The 20,120-nt window shown below is 55.0% G+C and overlaps 4 protein-coding genes across 16 annotated transcripts; 3 read left to right on the top strand and 1 right to left on the bottom strand.

Moving 5' to 3' along the window:
• The first annotated feature begins 2,205 nt into the window (after window positions 1-2,205).
• Window positions 2,206-5,348, top strand: fam110c (family with sequence similarity 110 member C). The gene has a single exon (XM_085937317.1). It carries the CDS (start codon window positions 3,778-3,780, stop codon window positions 4,708-4,710), a length of 933 nt encoding a protein of 310 aa, XP_085793443.1. The 5' UTR covers window positions 2,206-3,777; the 3' UTR covers window positions 4,711-5,348.
• A 39-nt stretch (window positions 5,349-5,387) lies between these two features.
• On the top strand, window positions 5,388-13,067 carry fbxo25 (F-box protein 25). Of its 5 annotated transcripts, none has more exons than XM_085937313.1 (11): window positions 5,526-5,741; window positions 5,858-5,966; window positions 6,159-6,250; window positions 6,314-6,363; window positions 6,426-6,518; window positions 6,626-6,719; window positions 6,790-6,974; window positions 7,063-7,248; window positions 7,326-7,472; window positions 7,606-7,730; window positions 12,924-13,067. In XM_085937313.1, the coding sequence occupies exons 1-10, from the start codon at window positions 5,567-5,569 to the stop codon at window positions 7,693-7,695; spliced, it is 1,221 nt and encodes a 406-aa protein (XP_085793439.1). In that variant the 5' UTR covers window positions 5,526-5,566; the 3' UTR covers window positions 7,696-7,730; window positions 12,924-13,067. The 5 variants fall into 5 exon arrangements, with proteins under 5 accessions (XP_085793441.1, XP_085793442.1, XP_085793439.1 ...); XM_085937314.1 differs by having other exon boundaries at window positions 12,913-12,978; XM_085937315.1 differs by lacking the exons at window positions 5,526-5,741; window positions 12,924-13,067 and adding an exon at window positions 5,388-5,498 and having other exon boundaries at window positions 7,606-8,063.
• LOC147042013 (uncharacterized) lies at window positions 7,608-11,483 on the bottom strand. The gene is made up of 5 exons (XM_085937319.1): window positions 11,257-11,483; window positions 10,766-11,186; window positions 9,887-9,952; window positions 8,841-8,956; window positions 7,608-8,773 (listed from the first exon to the last, which is right to left on the bottom strand). Exons 2-5 carry the CDS (start codon window positions 10,856-10,858, stop codon window positions 8,497-8,499), a joined length of 552 nt encoding a protein of 183 aa, XP_085793445.1. The 5' UTR covers window positions 10,859-11,186; window positions 11,257-11,483; the 3' UTR covers window positions 7,608-8,496.
• cmtr1 (cap methyltransferase 1) lies at window positions 13,007-19,863 on the top strand. 9 transcript variants are annotated; one of them, XM_085937302.1, is made up of 25 exons: window positions 13,007-13,148; window positions 13,288-13,536; window positions 15,137-15,238; window positions 15,299-15,447; window positions 15,561-15,719; window positions 15,788-15,880; window positions 15,947-16,018; window positions 16,097-16,191; window positions 16,248-16,320; window positions 16,398-16,596; window positions 16,717-16,835; window positions 16,945-17,041; window positions 17,120-17,252; window positions 17,338-17,517; window positions 17,606-17,662; window positions 17,736-17,793; window positions 17,870-17,938; window positions 17,999-18,130; window positions 18,198-18,323; window positions 18,387-18,478; window positions 18,556-18,624; window positions 18,718-18,765; window positions 18,947-19,059; window positions 19,121-19,229; window positions 19,294-19,863. In XM_085937302.1, exons 2-25 carry the CDS (start codon window positions 13,335-13,337, stop codon window positions 19,427-19,429), a joined length of 2,682 nt encoding a protein of 893 aa, XP_085793428.1. In that variant the 5' UTR covers window positions 13,007-13,148; window positions 13,288-13,334; the 3' UTR covers window positions 19,430-19,863. The 9 variants fall into 9 exon arrangements, with proteins under 9 accessions (XP_085793428.1, XP_085793436.1, XP_085793432.1 ...); XM_085937306.1 differs by lacking the exons at window positions 13,007-13,148; window positions 13,288-13,536 and adding exons at window positions 13,564-14,758; window positions 14,938-15,021; XM_085937303.1 differs by lacking the exons at window positions 13,007-13,148; window positions 13,288-13,536 and adding exons at window positions 13,564-14,784; window positions 14,938-15,021.
• Window positions 19,864-20,120: the final 257 nt, after the last annotated feature.

The raw sequence follows: 20,120 nt of genomic DNA, 5'->3' as shown, positions 1-20,120 counted from the left end.
GCAGCAGCAGCAGCAGCAGCAGCAGCAGCAGCAGCAGCAGCAGCAGCAGCAGCAGCAGCAGCAGCAGCAGCAGCAGCAGCAGCAGCAGCAGCAGCAGCAGCAGCAGCAGCAGCAGCAGCAGCAGCAGCAGCAGCTGCAGCAGCAGCAGCAGCAGCAGCAGCAGCAGCAGCAGCAGCAGCAGCAGCAGCAGCAGCAGCAGGTGCCATTTCAACTGTTGGAGCCATGCAACCGCCTTGCCCACCCAGCGCTGTTGATTTGGACCCTGCCGTGAAACTGACCAAACACATGATGGATGCAAAGCAACGTGCCAGCCAGTGCTTCAGCAGAGAAAGAGCTCACGCTCCCTTTTCCTTGCCTCGGTCATCATGGCGACTGGAACGGCCAGCAGTTTTGAGGAAGCCTCTTGTGATTTGCTCCAAATTGCTAACGGTCGGATTGCTTTTTCTTTTTTGATGGCGGCGCTATCGAAAGAATGTCGCCTTCTCTTGTCCTCCCAATGGGGAATGTGCTCGTACGTCTCCACCGCAAGAATGGTCTGTGTTGGCCGGCCGCAGTGAGTGAAACTTGAAAGCCAAATTGAATTGAGGCCTGTAAATGGTTTCAGGGACGGACGGACGGGATTGGTTGCGTGTAATTGGCGCAGCTCTCTGGCAGGCACGCACATCCGCACCGCAATACTATTAGGCCGTTGGCTCATGCCGTGACTCAGCCTGGGGCGGTCCGGCCCGAAGGCCTGCTCCCTCCCGTCTCGCTGGTCAATCTTTTGAAAAGTGCAGCAGCGTGCGTGCGTGCGTGCGTGCGTGCGTCTTCTTTGTTTTGATGGACTTGCGAGTCAGTCGAGAGGTGAAAGCGGCAACTCCGCGAGCATCTCGAGGCACACATCTGGAAGGAGGCAAAGAGACGAGATGTCCAAACTCGGCTCTAGATGCTACGCGTGTGAATCACGCGCCCGTGACGAGGCCCAATCGGCAGCACGCGTGAATCAAACGGCGCCCGGCGATGCATATTTTCGGGGCGGCCTTCCTCCCAGTTGTCAGAGCTGAAGTTCAAGGCTGACATGGGCTATAGGAAGAAAGAAAGAAAGAAAGAAAAAAAGCACACATTTGGCCTCTGAGTCGAGGGAACTTGTCGTTATGGGCCGACTCTATTTGTCGGCGCCTCGTCGTTCGTTCGTTCGTCCGTCCGTCCGGCTGGTGAGATTCCGCGCAGGGGTCGGGCGAGCGGCGTTCCGCCGAAGCGGCTTGGGCCTTTTCCTCCTTACGGTAAAGAAGCTCTTTGGAACCTCTTATTTCATTCCCCACAGGAGACATTGATAGCGCTTTCCGCATCATAAGCCACGGTCCCGCGGGAGCTCTGCTCTGCATTTGGATGCACGGCCGGCCGCGCTCAGCGTGCAGGGAAAAGCAGTCTACCTTTTGCATCAAATGCAACTGGATTCTCGCGGGAATTCATCGACGGCCCGTCTCATATCCCTTGTCAACGTGAAATCTTTCCGCTCGTTTTTGTCCGGAATCGTCCGAAAGGCAAGCCGACGCGGCTAACGATGCACTTTAGGCGCTCGGCCGGCGATGCTTCCGAGGAAATTCTTGGCCGGGGGAGAGGCGTTCCACAGAAAAGCCCAATGGCTGCCATGAAAAGGCACTCAGCCGCCGGCTGGCTCGGGTTACACTTTGGCCATTATCCAAGGCGCCGTCCCATTTGGACACATTGCGACTCATCGCAGTGCTCGCGACCTTTCTTTTACACCAAATCCTTGTGTCATTTTGCAATGCTCATTGTCAAGTCTGATCACTTTCTCCTTGTCCTAATGGCAGCGACTTTGGCCTTCTTAATCGCAACATTCCATCCACAGTTAATGTAACACTAAATAAGCCGGCCGGCCGGCGGGCGAGCGGGCCGGCCGGATTGGCTAAGACGTGCCACAACACAAACAGCGGCAGTGTGTGGCTTTTTATTCCCCAAGGGCGGAGGAGGGGGGGGGGGGGTTAGCTTAGCGGCTGTTTTACATATTTTGCACAGATTACTTAACGGGTGACTCAAAAGTCGCGATTCCGGACAAAAGGTGGCGTGCGGTAAGCGGCGCGGTCGCCGACCTCATCCCGGCCGGGAGGGAGGGAAGGAGGATGGGGTCCGGGTCCGATTTCCCGTGCCGTCGATAACCTGAGCCGGCGCGCGTCAAACGGGAAAAGTCGTCATGGTTTCTTTGCCAAAGCATGAGAGCATCTCCTCGTGGCGGGGTGACCTGGCCCACGTCACGGGCCTCCTCTCTCTCTCTCTCTCGGTTGGTCCTTTTGTCCACAATTTGCGCCATTTTGCCTCTTTGTGGTAAAAGGCCTTTTGTCGGCGTTTGCATTTTGCTGTTCTTTTCTTTTGGGCATCTGGACGTCTTCAAATTGTTCAACAGTCTTCAATAATTTCTTCACCCTTCTCTCTCTGGCTGGGAAAAAATGTTGAAGGAAACAAGAATGGTTAAGAACAACAAGAAAGGAATGAAAAGTGAGGGGGGACCTCGTCTGTCTGCGCGCGAGCGCGCGCGCGCGTGTGTGTGCTGGCTGGGCGGCCGGTGGGGATTTACGAAACGGCTGGAGCGAGGCTTTGGCGCGTTCTTTTCCTGTTCAGATAAGAGCGGCCGTGATTTATGCGCTCGGACAGAAGCGTGATTTATTCCAATGAAATCGAGTTCAAGTCAGAGGAATGGAAGTACGTGCGCGTGTGCAAGTCAGAGGAATGGAAGTACGTGCGCGCGCGCGCGCGCGTGCGTGCAGGCGCAGCACGTCAACAAACATGCCGTCCGTCAGTCCATCTAGCAGCGGATGCATATCAAAGGATTTATCGGTCCCGGCGGCCGGCGTTGGTGGCCCGTCGACAACCGGGCCTGGAATCCACAATCAAAGCTCTTTGCGGCTCGACTCAAAATTGTAGTGACACGAAAATGAAGCATTAAAGTAGCTTCGCGAAGCCAAGAAATTCTCGGAGTGGGTCCGAGCTTTGTAATCCTTCCCGGAAGCCTTCGCTTTGCCTTTTTTTTTTTATTTTGATTTTTTTACAGGAAACAAATAGCGTTGGGCCGGGTCCGCTCCGCTCTGCTCTGCAAACGGGCCGGAGGCGAGGCAGAAGCAACGAAGCCATTAACAAGCCGAGCGTGGCGTTCGACAGCGGCCTGACGCTAGCCAGACGCGCTCTAGTGACGGATGGACGACAAGCGAGGAACACCAAGGCTAAACAAAAGTGACGGACAAAGCGCCGCTTTCCAGACTTTCTTGACAAATTGGGACAATCCGTCAGTGTGCACTCGGGCCGTTAAAGACACTCGGGGTCCATCAATCACATTTTGGCGAGGGCGAACTTGAAAGAATGTGATCATCAACAAAACCTTGGCAAAGGACTCTCTCTCTTTGATGTCGTCAGCAAGCCAGCGACCGCTGACCTCTGTGAGAGTGACCTTGATGCAAACTTTCGGCACAGCCTTGTTGGAGTGCTGCCCTCTGCCTTCAGGAAAAGGCAAGAAGAAGAAGAAGCAGCACGGCGGAAGTGGGGCTTGGATTTTGGAGGGAGGGAGCCAGACACCAGAAACTTCTTCTCCCCACGCCCACTCGGCCCTTCTTCCTATCAGGTGTACTTTGAACAAGCCCATGTTTGTCTCGGGCGGGGCAGCGAGGCAGCGCTCGGCGCGTGTCGCAAGAGACCAGCATTCGCTAACGTGCTCGGGCAAAGCATGGGATCGCGCGGAATCCCGGACAGCCCGCAAAAACATTGCTGAAGAGGAACCGAGACACCATGGACAGCGCGAGCGACACCTCCAGAATCCTGGAGAAGGGTCCGGACTACCTTCGCAAGCAAATGGACCTGGAGAGCGAGGCCAAGGGGCCCGCCGCCAGCGCCGTGGAGCGACTGGCCGCCAGCAGGCCCAAGTACGTGAAAAGCCAACAGGCGGTCAGCTCCGCCTCCGGCGAGTCGCCGCTCGCCGAGCCGCCTTCCGGCGACCGGAGCTCGACGCCCCCCCGAGGCTCCCCGACGCAGGTGCGGCGCTCCAGCTCCAAAAAGCGCCCCGACTCCATCCTGCTGTACAGGCAGAAATGCGAGCTGCTGAGGGTGGGCGGCGGCCAACGCAAACATCACATCACGCGCAAACTGCTTCGGAGCTCGGCCAGCAAACCCGTCAGCGTACCCGAGGCGGCCGAGAAGGAGCCCGACGGCGCCGAGGAGGAACCCGGCGCGCCTCGGCCTTCTGCCGGGGAACGCCGCTCGAGTACCAGGACCCCGACGCCCGAGAGAAGGCGGAGCGGAGCGCGCGCCAACGCCCCAAACGAGGCATCGGCTCATCTGCTGAGCCTTCCCGCCGCCGGCGGCAGGGCCAAAGGGGTGGCTCGATCCCGCTCGGACATCAGCTCCAGGTACTCCAAGAACTTTGCCGACTTTGACGCCTTCTTCAAGTACTGCGGCCTGGACGGGGAGGTCGTGGAGTCTCTGGGTAAGGAGAACTTCTCGGCGCGCTCGGACGAGACGGCCGTCAAGCTGCGCAGCATCAGCGTGTCGGCGTCGGACGACGGCTTCTCCCGCGACGGCAGCGACGGCCTGCAGGAGGAGGTCCTGCACGAGAAGATCCGCCAGGGAACCTCGGTCGTCGAGCGCAACGCGAGGATCATCAAGTGGCTGTACAGCTGCAAGAATGCCAAGGAGAGCGGCAAGAAGTTGAGAGACCTGGACTGAACTTCATCGGGGTCACGGCTCGACCGAGCGAGCGGGGCCTTTCCCGGCTGACTTACCGGACCGGAGCGGACAGACCGGACTGGGGATTGAGGAACAAATGAACCCAGGCAGTTCCACACATGGACCTGCCTGAAGCTTGTGAAACTGCATAACATAATAATGTTGATGTATTTGTGTGCCTTTCTCAAGACTGACTGTCATCCCAGACAAGTCATGTCATGTCATGTCCTGCCCTGGCCTGCCCTGCCCTGCCCTGATTTCAAATGTACCACCCACCCACAGGCAATTATTATTTGTTCCCTTGTAATATCCTTTTGTTTTTGTTTCAAATAGGATATTGATTGTACTTCACTTTGAACAAATACGTTTTGCAATTTGCATTCCATCTTGTGCTTCTTTTTTATTGCCCTCTTGCTAATATTAGCACTCTTGTGAAAATCATGGTGTCTTCATTGTTGTTATTAGTTTGTATTCGTACTAAATATGACCCCCCCATTTTGGACAAAACTAAACAGTAGTACATGTGCGACAACCGCTGTCACGTGTGGGGGGGAGAAAGGCGGGCAAGCAGAGATTGACAGCTCTGTCCGGCCAATCCGCAGCGGTGGTCCGAGGAGCAACCTGGCGAACCATGCGCGCTTCGGCCAATCGGAGAGGAGGTAGGCGGAGCTGCACACCAACAGCTGCGTGTTTACTTCCGTCGTCAACATTAGCAGCAGCACAAGAGCGAGACGAGACGAGACGAGACGAGAAAAAGGCCCAAGAAGCACTTGGCATCCTTTGTCAAGGTTAGTCCAAGCTTCCCTTCTGCTCGAAACGTTCATGTTGCTATCGTTAGAAAAGCTTTCTTTATTCAATGGAGGCGAATGTTTCGCTGGCAAATGAGAAAGCGCACAAGTCAGGTCTTCTTTTACCTTATGTGTCGAGTTTGCGGTTTGAGAACGTCACCCCACGTCATGTCACGTCATGTCACGGCACGGCACGCCACGGCACGCCACGGCACGTCACGCCACGCCACGCGTATTGTCTTGGTAACGTGGTGATTGCCATTTTGGCTTGGCTTGTTAACGAAGGTTTGCCATCGTTGTCCAGCGCTTGCTCACTCTCGCACTCCCGCACTCCTGCACTCCCTCCCTCCGTTCCCCAGCGAGGATGCCTTTCTTGGGCAAGGACTGGAGGTCGCCAGGATGGAGCTGGACCAAGACGGAACACGGCTGGAAAAGGATCACCTTCTACGACATCCACCGGGAGATTGAGTAAGAACGTCCATTGTTGACACTGGTCTGCAAAATCACGTTTGTTGTAGCGTTTAGCCATGTTTTAATATTGGTTCCAGAAAGCTGCGCTTGCGGGGATTTTTTTTTTTTCGTTCCTTCCTCGCCTCTCTCCTTGAAAAGCGGAATAACGTCTGAACAAAGTAGTCGCTGCAGCATTCTGTGATCCGACAGATTCCCCTGCGGTGACCACGCGCAAGACATTTGCCAGCTGGCCAACTTGAAAAGGAGAAAGGACTTGTACAACCACAAGACCAAGTCTCAATGTGAGTTTTTGCAAAGAGCACATTGCATTTGCCGTCCGTCTGCCACGTTTTGCGCCTGTGTAGTTGTTTTCAGGGACAAGTGGATCTACGTGCAGAAAGGCAGCACAAAAGAGGTGGGTGCCGCGCGCTCGCTTGAAAAATGGCGCTCCGGTAACGTCGCTGTCGTTGCACGCAGCGTCACGGCTATTGCACTCTGGGAGAGGCGCTCAACCGCCTGGACTTTTCCAGCGCCATCCACGACTTGAGGCGATTCAACTACGTGGCCAAAGTGAGCGACCCCGGCCCGGCCCGGCCCGGCACGTCCTCCATTGTGGCCCCTTCGTCCGTCTTGAGGCTGCCTCTCTCTCTCTCTCTCTCTCTCCCTTTCTGCCCCAGCTCTTCCAGCTGATAGCCAGATCCCAGCTGACGTCCTTGAGCGGAGCGGCCCAGAAGAACTACTTCAACATTCTGGAGAAGATTGTTCGAAAGGGTGAGCGAGAAGATGGCGGGCGCCGCCGTGCGGGTTCCTGCGGGCTCCGCTAAGCATTTTGTGGCGCCAGTGGTGGAGGACCACTACAATCCGCGGCTGGTCAAGGAGCTGTTGCAGGACCTGAGCGCCGCGCTGCGCACGCTGACGCTGCACGTGGGCCGATGCGTGCTGGTGGGCAACGTGGACGTCTGGCTCTGTCGACTGGACAACATTCTCAAGTGGCAGCGGCAGCTCAGTGACTTGCACATCCCCAAGGTAGGCATACAAAACGGGTCGCGGGGGGTCGCTGGGGGTCGCTGGGGGCCCGTCCGCATCTCATCGTGCGCGGTGTACCCGCGCGCAGCAAATGTGCTCGGGCGGCGTGTCGTTCAGCGACCTGCCGCTGTACACGCACAACAAGATCCTGTACAACCTCTCGGACGGCTGCGACATCATCAACCTGGGCCAGGCCGCGCCCACGCTGCACGTCCTCAGCGAGAACCGCAAGCTGTGGAAGCGGCTGTGCCATTTCCACTTCTCGGACAAGCCGGTGAGAGCCGCAAACCGCTGCTTCCTTCCTTCCTTCCTTCCTGCCTGCTGTTTTTCAACTCGGTGGGTCTCTTCCAGCACCTCTCTCGGCATTTGGTCCTCGCCAAGAGCGAGGGCGTGGACTGGAAGCGCATGTACTTCACCCTGCACAAGCGTTACCCCGTCAAGGAGCAGTACGGCGACACCTTGCACTTCTGCAGGCACTGCAGCGTCCTCTTCTGGAAGGTAACCAGGAAAGGCTCTTTCTTCTCTTGCCATTTAACGCCCTCTTGTGACCGCGTGGTGTAGCGCGCACCCCCGCCCGGTCCCAATGAGCCAGCCGACTGACCCGACCCGCCCCGCCCGCTTGTTTTGTCAGGACTGCGGCCACCCGTGCACGGCCAACGACCCCGACGGCTGCCTGCTGCCCATCTCGCCGCAACACTTCATCGACCTCTTCCGCTTCTAGACGGCCGTAGCCCCGCCTCCGTAGCGTCCCGAGCCGTGAGTGTACCAGATCCAAACCTTGTTTACCTTTTGGGCTCGGAACGAGGCGCGCTTGAATATGCGGCGACGGGAACCAATCCAAGCGCCGCCGTGTGTTAATATCCATGTACAAAGACTTGATATTGACCCATGGCGGGCGGCCATGTTTTGTGCTTCCCCGCCATAGCAGAGCACACACGCGCGCGCGTCTGTTGACGCGCGCCATTCACAGTTGTCAAAGGGAAATGTTATTTATGGCCGTTGTGGCATTTTTCTATACTTCTTGCAACTTTTTTGTAATCTTTCTTCCTCTTGTGCGTGACCAAACCATTAAATATTTACAATCACTTATGGCTGGCTGGCCATGTTTGGCGTTGGAAAGTGAAGCGCTTGCTTCAATCTGCTGCTGCTGCTGCTGCTGCTGCCGCTGCTCTTCCACTTCACTTTTCCTTTGATCAAATGAAAGCAAAGTTCAAAAAAAGAAAAGTCAGTGTCAGAAATCTGCTCTCTATTTTCTCTTTGTTGGTTTTCTAAAAAAAAAAAAAAAACAATTGTAATGCCTGTTTTCTACTAAGCGTGGCATTCCTTTTGATTATGAAAGCCCTGGAAATCCATCCTTAGGGGAAGAGTCAAAATGAATGAGGAAATCATTTCACGGCGAGAGCCGGCGCTCCCATCAGACGTGTCCGCGTAGCTATGGGTTGTAATATGTTGGCGCGCGGCAACGACGAGGCGCTCTAAAGGGGCCATTCCGCCCTCTACTATTCCGTGACTGAGAGAAGGTCTAGTCCAGTCCTTGCCAGGCGGCGTCCGACAGACTCATCCTGGGCATCCTGCCCATTCCGGCCAGCCTGATTTTGGCGCGCGACGTCCACCTGACGGCGCAGGCGGGGCTCCGAGCGGGCGAGCGTCCGTTTGGGGCGGCGGCATCGTCCCGCGCGTGGGATGTCTCCCGCCCGTCCGTCTTTTTGGCAGGAGAAATGTGTCTCATGGTCATGGTGACGCTTTCCCAAAAGCAAAGCGCTTTGTCGGGCTTCTCGCATTTCTCTTTCCTGTGACCCCTGCAAAGAAACCATAGTCATGTTTGGAAAGTGGACTTTGAAGCACCCATCAGAGCCTCAAGCTTACCCTGGGCGCTCGGCCAGCTTCTCTCCGGTCAGCAAAAAGTCTTTGTCGTCTTTGGAGGACGACGACATCTTCTTGTCCTTCCTGTCTTTTTTGGACATCATCTTCACCTTGGCCTCCTGTCACAAGAAGACATTTACAGCCGCAACATTTTGCCGTTTCGCTTCATTTCATTGTCCTTTTTCCAAGCCGCTTGAAGCGAGCACGCTTGAGCTCTTTGAGTCTTTTCGTGTCCTCCGAAAAAACGGCACACCGAGTTCTTTCTCAAGCCTCGGTGGACTCGTAAGCGGCGAGATTATGGAGCAATCTTGACGAACGCTGTTGCTTTTGCCTCCGCTTGGCTCTTCTCAAAACATTCCCACCGTTGGGATGACGCTGAGGCCGCCTCTTTTGTTTGCGTGTCGCCGCTGAGGCAAAGAAAAATAATTCAATCGTGCCTAGCAAAGGTCCGGCGAAGCCAAAGTTGCACGGCCGAGTAAAAGGCCTTTTTTGGGCCTCCCGATGTCTGTGGCCCCCTCAAAGAATGTTGCCTTTCCTTCCCTTCTCCAGCCCAACGTACAAACAAAGTCAACAGCGTCGCCTCTACCCGACCCAACATTGTGTGTGTGTGTGTGACAGCATTTGAACAAGTGTTGGAATTCCAAATTGCTTTTGTTGTGAGCCATTCCGAGTCAGCCTTTTAAGACGCCACGCGCAACGGAGCCAGATAAGCACGCGCTTGTGCTGATGTTAACTGATGGACATGTTTACTGATAAACGCTGGCGCCCGCCGCCGAGCCGCGCGGCTCTGCTTTAGCTCAGCTTCTTGGCATCTGACAAGAAGGCCACGTGCGTGCGTGCGTGCTTGCGGCCAGGTCCACCGCTCGTGCTCTGTTAGCGCCATTGCCGCACTGATTTTTCCTCCATCCTTAGCAAAGCTACCTTTTCTCTCAGTTCTCGCCAGTTGTTTACGTGACGTCTGCTTTTCAATCCAGATAGATGTCGCAAAAGCGAAACTCGATGCTAATGCTCAAGCTGCCCGAAGAAAGTCAATGGAATTTGTTGTTTACCTTGGATACGTGCGTGATGGCTTCCTCCCCCTCCTCCTCCTTTTCCTCTCCTCCCACGTCTTTGTCCTGAAACAGTTGAGACAATTGCACCCCCCCCCCATTAGAGCCCGAAGAAAGCGATCATCTTGGCAACACCGAGCGAGGGTCGCTGCTGATGACAATGGTCCGTCCTGTTTGTTTTTTCAAATCCACCGCGATGGCTTCAAAGTGCTGGAACAGGAGAGCAAATGATGGATGGACATCCCGTAGGAGCTCTGTCCGTCTGCCAATATGGTCCAGTGTCACGTGGTGGAGGAGAAGCAAGAGTCATCCTCGATCAAGTGTGACCTCCCCGGTTCGGTTCAGCCCGGCCCCACCCCGCCCTCTCCTTGGGAAACGCTCAGACTTGTCCTTGCGACTGAGCTGAGGCCCGTGGGATTTCTTCACCTCTCAGATCGGAGCCAGAGTCCAAATTCCCAAGGGAGAAAGAAACACGTCGGAGAGGTCCGGCCTGAGAAAGGCAGTCCGAGGGTTCAGAGGTTCTATTGACAACCTCGGAATGCAAAATGACCACGTGACAGCCGTAGCGGAGGAGCCGCTCGTAAATACGCCATTGGCCTGAAACCAAATCAGATTAGATAGAAGCCCAAAAGTGTTTGCGGGTTGAAGATCATGCCCCCCCCCCCCCCATTCCCGCCACACTTTGACATAAAGCAGCTGCTCGCAAACTGTGGCTGACTCGGAACCTTTCGGGGCCCTCGCTCGCTCGCTCGCTCGCTCGCCGCCGTCTTCTGATTCCCCTTTGTTCATTGACTGGCGACATATTGAATCAACTCTTGGCAAAAATATCAGCCCTGGAATGTCTTGACCACATAAGCAGAAAAAGTTGACAAGAGTTACCTTGTAGCAGTGACGGAAGTGCCAGGACATGTCGTCGTCCTCCTCCTCCGGCGCCTCTTCCACCAATGCTTTGCTCTTGCTTCTCCGGAACATGGCTCCACTTGTTGGATCACAACAATGTCACCGTGAGACCTCCCCAAACGTTCCCACTCTGCTCTCACATCCAGCTATTGTTCATTCACAAAGTCGAGTGCTGCTCGTTTGCCGTGCCTGCGTGCGTGCGCAAATGTGCGCTGGCTGGCTGGCTGGCTGGCTGGCTGGCTGGCTGGCTGGCTGGCTGGCTGGCTGGCTGGCCTGCTGGCTGGGTGGCTGGCTGGCTGGCTGGCCGGCTGACCGGCTGACTGGCCGACTGGCTGGCTGGCTCTTTACGTGAGCACCTGGGCTGGCTCCTCCTCCTCTCTCCCGCATCCCCTCGCTCCCACTGAGAGTTGCAGTCATGTGCTGGAGAGCAACAATGTAGCGCTTTCCCGTGACGTCAGGCACCTACCTACCTCTGCACGGACGGAGCTCTGTGCATTGGTGTGTTTTTTTTCACTTTTCTTCGACCGTAGTCGAGCCGCAAGCGCTCCAGCGCAAACTTTGAACCCAATCGATGCCTTAATCACTCGATCTCGGCGTCGTCCCGCCGCCCCGCCGCCCCCTGGCTCCGGTTAAAGACGGCTCACCTGACTTTCAGTGGCCGCGTGCGCTTACAGTAAGTCGCTGAGGAATGCGGATGAAATCCAAGCGGCAGCTTTTAAGGAGACCTTTTTAGTTAAGCCAGAGCGCGTGTTCCGCGGCGGCGGCCCGCATCTGGCTTTCACTTGCACCGGATGGCGTTGCGTTTGCACGGGCGGCATCTCGGCTCCTTCCTTCTCTGGTTGCCGACAGTGGCGTCTTTGTTGAGAGGAACGAGAGCCTTCTCCCCATGCGAGCAGCCTCACAATGGAGTTTGCGGGCCTCACCCGAGCGAGAAGCTGACGGTCACAATCCGCAACAATGACTTGCCCGCAACCGCCTCCATAAATTGTGCATATATCCGAAAAAAAGAAAACTATGACTTTTCCATTCACTTTTATTCCCAAAAAGACATGACTACTTTTCCCGAAACACACACGTGACACACTTTCTGTAACTTCCACTAACGACCCGGACGAAAACAGATTTCTTTCTGTTCCATTTTTCACATTCACAAGCAATCTCATGTTGTGTTTTTTCAGTGTGGCCCAAAACCTTTTGCTGGTTTTTGCATCCAGACCAAACGACGGCTAAGCACATATTTCTGCTGCTCCTTTATCGGCCTTTAAACAAACAGATAAGTAGCGTCAACTGACCTTATCGGCGTTTGCGACACAGCGCAATCGGATCGGCAGGGACCTTTCTGTGACCGTAATCACGTCACGGCGACAAAATAGGCGCAGCACAAACACAGGCCAATGTTGACGTTTGTAAAAAAAAAAAAAAAATGCATTTTGCAAGGGAATCTAGTTGAAAAACATTTTTCTTTGTTTTCTTCTCATTAGTGGCAACGTTTTGCATTAGGGCAAGAGGTAATGTCCTTCTGAGCCAGCAGATGGTGCTGTGGTCAAAAGAAATAAACATGTTTTTAACTTGTTCACAGGTTACTTTCAAGCGTTAGATCCATCCATTTTCTGAACAGTACAATATTTTCCCTTTTATTTTTTTTAAATCAAATTCCTAATATTCCCAGAATATGGCAATTTTTTTGGTCGGACTATTTCACGTCTCCATTTCAGGGTGAGTGACCTCTAACCTGCCGTACAGTATGTAAGCGGATGTTTGCTAAGAGGATCTGGCCGCCCTCCTTCCCTGCTAATCTCGTCTCAAAGCTTTCATTGACACGCCCGGTCACCGCTACGTTCCTACGCTAACAAAAAACGCAAACACTTTCTGCTCAGCTTCTTTGACGTGGGCGACTTTTCACTCAGATGTCGCCCGGTTCAGGTCATCGCGGTGGCCCGTCGTCGTCGACTAATCTCATTCAGCGTGTCAAAGTGATATGTGCAATCTCATGTGGAGGTTTCAAACAAACAACAAAATTCACGAGTGCAAAGTCGCCCCAAAAATATGACATTTTGCTTTTGTGCCCCACTGAATCTAATAGGATGATGTTTCTGCTAGCTACTTCAAATTGTTGTCATCTAAAGTTTTCCCGTAGACGATAAAGCCAGCAAATCCGGTGACGGTGGCCATCCGTGGCGCGTATCCGACCTGGTCCGTCCCTCTTGTTCATCTGAAGAGACGAGCGGCGGGCTTGCAGTGCAGCGTCAGCTGGCGAGAGCTGTAGCCGGACACGCTCACCCCCATCAATCCCAGCAGGAACGCCAGGCGGGGCATCGCCGCACCCTCGCGGCTCTGCAGGACCGCCTGGGTCTGAAAGAAGGTGAGCACGGCTGACTTTTGCTCAACCTTTGACAAATTTCACGGCAATGGATTTAACCAACAGTCTGGACTCAACATTGGGTCCCTCCCAAAAGTCTAATTTTTATTTTTTTTTTTTAAATGCCAATTTCCACTTCAAGACCGATCCACGTCCGGTAGGTCACGCACACGCACCTGGAGGTATCGAATGTATCCCGGGGTCAGTCGAGGGATGCGGAAGAAAAACATGCCTGCTGTCGGTCGTCCCCTACTGCTTGAAACGGGCCAAAGTCCACTCCAGGGCCCGTGGTGCCCGTCCCCTCAGGTCCAAAAGACACACTGGCTTCACCACTGCAGTCAGTCACCTGGACGAGTCAGGTCGTCCAGATATATACAGCGAGCGCCATTGCGTAAGTTGTTCACATGCGTGGCGCCGATGAACGAACGGTTCGTGCGTGCAACAGTGTCAGCGGAGGATTAGGCCGGCGGCCTCTGGAGATGTGCTGGATTTAACGCACATGGAGAGGTGGTCCAAAAAAGACACGAAATGACACAATCAGCACAGAGTGACGTGGAGCCCAGATGTACACTAGTAATCAAGATTAGAGAACAATAGTCACAAGCATCGAGTAGTTATCTTCTGCAAAAAAACACTGATGCCACTTCAGTTTAATGAGGAGCAAAAACCAACTCTGTTTATCCTCATTTCATTTATTTATTATACTGCCCCCATGTGGCCAAAGCGTGTACGTTGGAAAGTGCTGCTGCAGCAGCAACTGTAAAATGTTCAAGAACGCTCCCAATCATTTCCAAATTTTTCTCGGCGGAGCGAACTGTCCTGAACTGTCCTGATCTGTCCTGAGCTGTCCTGTCCCGTCGTAACAATGAAAAGAGTCGCCGTTTTGGATTGGCCGATTTGGCGATTGCCAAATAAGGATTAGTGCAATCCAGAACACATGCACTTGAAGGCTAATCCCTTAATGAAGACAACGCGGAGTTGAAAATTCAATTCGTAATTGTTATTCTTAGGGTCACGTGTCATTTTCTTCTTTTACACCGTAATGAGAATGTTCCAATTTTGTGTTTTATCATTTTCGAAATGAAACCAAATGACTCCAGGAACATATGAAGTCTTTTCCCGGGAAAACGATTTGAAATATTTACACATTGTAGAAACGTGGGAGGCATATAACACAATTCCTTCCTTCATTCAAAAGAAAAGCCCCAGTTATTGTCAATTCACATTCATTAACGGATAATTTAAAAGGTAATTTGAGGAAAAGCGGTATAGAACGTGACAATAATTGCCAAAAGACAAGAATGAACGTTGTGGCCAATTGGGGTTTTTTAAACAGGCAGCGTTGGCGGTTGCTTCTGCTACGTCATCATCTCGCGACCAGCGCCTGTGTGTGTGACTGTGTGTGTGTCTGTGTGCAGGCAGGCAGGCAGGCAGGCACCCAAAGGACCCCTTTGGAAAGCCAAAGAAACAAAAACAGTAAAGCTACCTTGGATATCCATGTGAAACGCCGAGCGATTGTTCCAGTCACTGTCCATTTGTTGAGCGGATCGTTGAAGCAAGTCCGCACGGAGTTGACGTTCTACCGCTGACAAAGTGACGCGGAATCGGTCAAAGTTAGCCAGCCGCCTGTCAATGCTATGTATGTTGCTAACAGCTCCAGTTGCGCACTTTCGTTTGACGCTCAATGGAAAATCTGTTGGATTTGATGACTTTTTAAGCCATCGATCACGTTGAGCTCAACGACCCCCTCTGGGTTGTCCTTGAGAGCGTGTCGATCTCATCAACTCTGCAGGCTCCTGTCGAAATGATTCCTTTGGCTTGGCACTGACGCTCCTCTCCTTGCTTGTTGCTCGCTGGCCGCTCCTTCCAGCCATCAGTGGGTTTTTGCAATGAAAAATGATCACAATTGTCCATTGGAGGACTGCCCTATTGTTGGACCACGGATTTTGAGCTGAATCTCAAACGAAGACTCCTTTCTCCTTGCTCTGCAGCAGCCACCATGAAGAGAAGAGCCGACGCCGCTCCCGGTCTGGCTGCCAAGATGCGCCGTGACGACAGCAGCTCCGACGAAGAGTCCAGATTGTCCAGACAAGGTAGGCTCGGCCTACTCGCCCATCCGACGGCGGCAGAGGTGATGTTATTTACGTTTCCAGACTCCAGCCAGAATGATTCTCTCAGCGACCAAGAAGAGCCCCGAGCGGGATTCTCCGTGCCGTCCGTAGCGGCGCGCGCCGGGGACGCCGACTCGCCCCCGCAGGACTCCAAGTTCTCCATGTACAACAGCGTGTCACAAAAGCTCATGGTAACATTTTAGAATGCCAGAATTGTGGACTGCAATGTGAGACCGCTTTCCCAAACGGGAGCGAGTGTTCCTCAAAGAAGACTTTGAGTCTGACCCAAGTTGGTGTTCGGCAGGCCAAGATGGGCTTCCGCCAGGGCGAGGGCCTGGGCAAATTCGGCCAGGGCCGTAAGGAGATCGTGGAGGCGTCCACCCAGCGGGGGAGGCGCGGTCTCGGCCTCACGCTGCGGGGCTTCCAGGGGGACCTCAATGTGGACTGGCGGGATGAACCGGAGGTAGCGACTTGGTGACGGACGGGGTGAGGTCGCCCACGACGGCCCACGCTTTTTGTGTTTGCATCTAGCCCGACGCCACGGAGAAGGTGGACTGGTTCCCCGAATGCACCACGGAAATTCCCGACGCCGATGAGTTGAGGGACTGGATGGCGGTGGGACCGGTAAGTACTCGGGGAAACCTTTCTGGATTGGACCCATCTTTGTTCCTCCATTTTTGTTTGTGACAGAAAAAAATGAAGATTGAAGACGAAACCCAGTTTTGCAGCGAAGACCTCCTGCACACGCTTCTCAGGTGCAAGGTGAGCCTGAAAGGGAGCGGAGCGGGGCCGGCCCTTTCCAGAATTGAAAGCAAACATTCCGACCCACGGTGGCTGCAGACGGTGTTTGACGACCTGGAGGGCGAGGAGATGAGGAGAGCGCGCACTCGCTCCAACCCCTACGAGACCATCCGGGGAGGCGTCTTCCTCAACAGGTGCGTGGCCAGCCCTTTTGCAGACTGCCGTCACGCTAAGGCTTTGTCGCATTTAGAGCGGCTATGAAGATGGGCAACATCGACTACTGCTTCGAGCACATGTTCACCGACCCGAAAGGTCCCGACGGGGTGAGTGCGCGCGCGCTCGCCGGGGGCGCCTGCGTCAGCGACACGCCTCGGCGCCGTGTCGCTGACGCCCGGCGTAGAAGTCTCTGACCCACGACAGCGGCAACGAGCTTCTGTACTTTGGCGACGTGTGCGCCGGGCCCGGCGGCTTTTCCGAGTACATCCTGTGGAGGAGACGCTGGCACGCCAAAGGCTTCGGCATGACGCTGAAGGGGCCCTGCGACTTCAAACTGGAAGACTTCTACGCCGCGCCCAGCGAGCTCTTTGAGCCCTACTACGGTAGGACGCTAGCGAGGGGGAAAAAAAAAAGACCAAAACGCTTCCTCCCAAAAGGAACCCCGGCCGTTTTGGAGATGTCTCTGCCGCCTTGATTTCTCTGCCGTCGTCGACGTGTCCCAGGTGAAGGCGGCGTGGACGGCGACGGCGACATCACCCGGCCGGAGAATGTGACGGCCTTCCGCAACTTTGTGCTGGACAGCACCGAGGGCCGGGGCCTGCATATCCTCATGGCGGACGGGGTGAGCGAGGGAGGGAGGGAGGGACTGGCATGGGCGGGCGGGCGCCAGTGTTTCCAAATCACGTTTGCTCGGTCGGCGCGCTCTCCGCTAATGCGTGGTCTCGTGTCAGGGATTCTCTGTGGAAGGCCAGGAGAACCTTCAGGAGATCCTGACCAAACAGCTGCTCCTCTGCCAGTTCCTCACCGCTCTCTCCACACTCAGGACAGGTAGGTGGGCCCGCTTTGTTGAGCCACGGCTCCACGTTGTTTCAACTCTTTTTGAAATGAAATGTTTTTCTGTTCTAGGCGGCCATTTTGTCTGTAAGACCTTTGACCTCTTCACGCCTTTCAGCGTAGGCTTGGTCTACCTTCTGTACCTCTGCTTCGACCGGGTCACGCTCTTCAAACCCGTGACCAGTCGGCCCGCTAACTCTGAGAGGTACCGTATCGGCATGTCTGGGTTTTTTTGGGGGGGGGGGTCAGACGGTGAAGGTCACTTGGGGCTGGGGGTTCTGTCGCCGCAGGTACGTGGTGTGCCGAGGTCTGAAGCCCGGCTCGGAGGCGGTCAGGGAGTACCTGTTCCGAGTCAACCTGAAACTCAAGCAGCTGCGCGACACCGAGCTGGACGTGATCGAGGTGGTTCCTCTCGCCATCGTCAAGGAGGACGCCGACTTCTACCAATTTATGGTCAACGCCAACGAGAGGTGCCCGCTCCCGTCTCATGGTTTGTTTCCTTCACATCTTTTGTCGAGTCCTACCTGACTGAAGCGGTGCGGTCTAATGTCCCGCCAGCCTGTGCGCCGTCCAGATCAAAGCTCTGGCCAAGATCCACGCCTTCGTCTTGGACCCGTGAGTAGATTTGCTGGCGCATCTGAGCATCCGGCCGGCATCTGAGCGTGTCTCCGCCCCGCCCCGCCCGCAGGACGCTGGGCGAGTCCCGGCAAGCTGACCTCCGCAAGCAGTGTCTCAAGCTGTGGGGGGTGAGTGGGCCGCCCGCTCCGATTCTCCCGCCGCCTGGGCCGCCTTGACGCCTTCCGCTCGCTCGCTCGCTCGCAGGTGCCCGACAAGGCCAGGGTGACGCCGGCCTCCTCGGACGCCAGGACCAAATTCTACCAACTGATCAAGGTCTGTGTCATCTCCAAGTTTGCGGTCTTGCCTTGCGTTAAAACCCGGCTCGTGCCCCAGAACCCCGACGCGGAGTCGTTCCAGAGCAGCCCGACGGCGCTCAACCCGGCCACGCTCAACAAGCTGCACCGGGTCCTGGATCACCGTTGCATCGTGGGAGGCGGCGAGCAGATCTTCCTTCTGGCGCTGGGCGTGAGTGACAATCCCGATCCGCACGAAGGTGGAAATACTTGAGGCAAAGGCCTGCCTACCCCCGCAGAAGTCCCAGATCTACACGTGGGACGGGAAGATGCCTCTGCGCTGGAGGAAGCTGGAGAACTTCAAGCTGGAGCTCCCCAGAGATTCTCTGCTGAGCGCCGAGATCGTGCAGGAGCTGAAGGGCGAGGTGGGCGAGCTGAAGGGCCAGGTGGGCGCGGCCTCGTAAACGCGGGTGCGTCTCCGTTCGCAGGGCAAAGCGCAGCGGCGAATCAACGCCGTGCACGTGATGGACGCGCTGGTTCTCAACGGCACCGACGTCCGAGATCAGCACTTCAACAGACGGTGGGAAGAGCGAGTCGGCGCCCGCTCACTTAAGTCCTGGCTTTTCCACGCCTTTTGATGGGAAGCCCTGTGTGCAGGATCGCCATGGCCGAAAAGTTTGTGAAGGCGGTGGCCAAGCCCAGCAGACCTGACATGAACCCCATCAGGTAGGCAGCGCCAAAGGGAGAAGCGGCCGGGCGACTTTGAACGCCCGTCCAGTCCCCACCGTCCGTGATTGTCCATCGGCTGCCTCCAAACAGGGTGAAGGAGGTCTACAGGCTGGAGGAAATGGAGAGGATTTTTGTCCGGTACGGCGGCATGACTCTTTGACCTCCAAGGGCAGCGTGTGTGTGTGTGTGTGTGTGTGTATGTGTGTGTGTGTGTGTGTGTGTGTATGTGTGTGTGTGCATGTGTGTGTATGTGTGTGTGTGTGTGTGTGTGTGTGTGTGTGTGTGTGTGTGTGCCTGCATTCATTGTACAATGCCTCAGGCTGGAAATGAAGGTGACCAAGAGTTCGGGCGGCGTCCCGCGTCTGTCTTACACCGGCCGAGACGACCGCCACTTCCTTCCCACCGGGCTCTACATCATCAAGACCACCAACGGTACACGTCTCCACTCCCTTATTTGTCCAGCTCTGATTCATCCTCCTCCGCCGCCGTCTAGAGCCGTGGATGATGGCCTCCAGCAAAATCACAAACAGGAAGTTCTTCTTTAACAAGAGCACCAAGGAGTCCAGCTACGACACGCCTTGCGACGCCGCGTCGCCCTTCCGGTACGTCGGCCGCCCGCCGTCGTGACTTTTCTGGAGCCAACCGACTTTGTCTGTTTTGCTTCAGCGTGTGCCACGCCGGGCGACTCTTCTGGGCCTGGGAGGACGGCGTCATCGTGCACGACTCTCAGACGCGCGTGGACCCCGACAAGCTGTCCAAAGACGACGTGCTGGCCTTCGTTCAACGCAATCGCCAGCAGTGACGCGCGGGAGCGCTCGCCGTATGTGCGTCTTCCTCAAGCAGCGCTTTCTTTCTTTCTTTCTTTCTTTCTTTCTTTCTTTCAGTTCACACTAAGCGCACGATGAATGAGCGGCAGATTGTTTTGCGGAGCCAGTCGGCGGCTCTTGTCTTCCAATTCTGTTGTCGTTACCTTTTCCCTCTGGCTGAGCCGAAATCGTTTGCGACCGTCAACAATTTCGAGAGCTGCTTGTTATGTCATATTTGGGCTCTTTGTATATGACGTGTGTGGAAAAAGCGTCTCGCTGACGCCAAATGTCGCGATTGTCCATTTTTGCCCCTTTTCATCGGGGTCAAAGGTGTGTATTTTAGGCTGCCAAAACTTCTGGACACTGGAACTGATTTTTCAAAGCAGCGGTTATTTGATTTTCATTTTAATATTAAAAATGCCAAAATGGATGTTCTCGGTTTCTTCTCTAGAAAGAGCAAGTCAAGGACTGCCAAATGTGGGATTTTCAATGTTGGCGGCGTCTGCCCTCAAGGTCCATTCATCCATTTTCCTTTCACCGGGACGTCGGATGTGCCTCGAGGGCCAAAAGGTGCTCGGCCGACTGCTTGTCAATCACAAAGGCATCGTGCCATCCTCCCCCGTTCAGAGGGACAGTCTCCTTGGTTTGTTGTGAAATGGCAACTCTGCCAACCTAGATGGCAACCTT

The sequence above is a fragment of the Syngnathus leptorhynchus genome, chromosome 18, assembly GCF_054491065.1.
Source record: "Syngnathus leptorhynchus isolate UIUO chromosome 18, UIUO_Slep, whole genome shotgun sequence".
Taxonomy (NCBI): Eukaryota; Metazoa; Chordata; class Actinopteri; order Syngnathiformes; family Syngnathidae; genus Syngnathus; species Syngnathus leptorhynchus.
The sequence above is the reverse complement of the archived record's forward strand: the minus strand, read 5'-3'. Positions and strand labels throughout refer to the sequence as shown.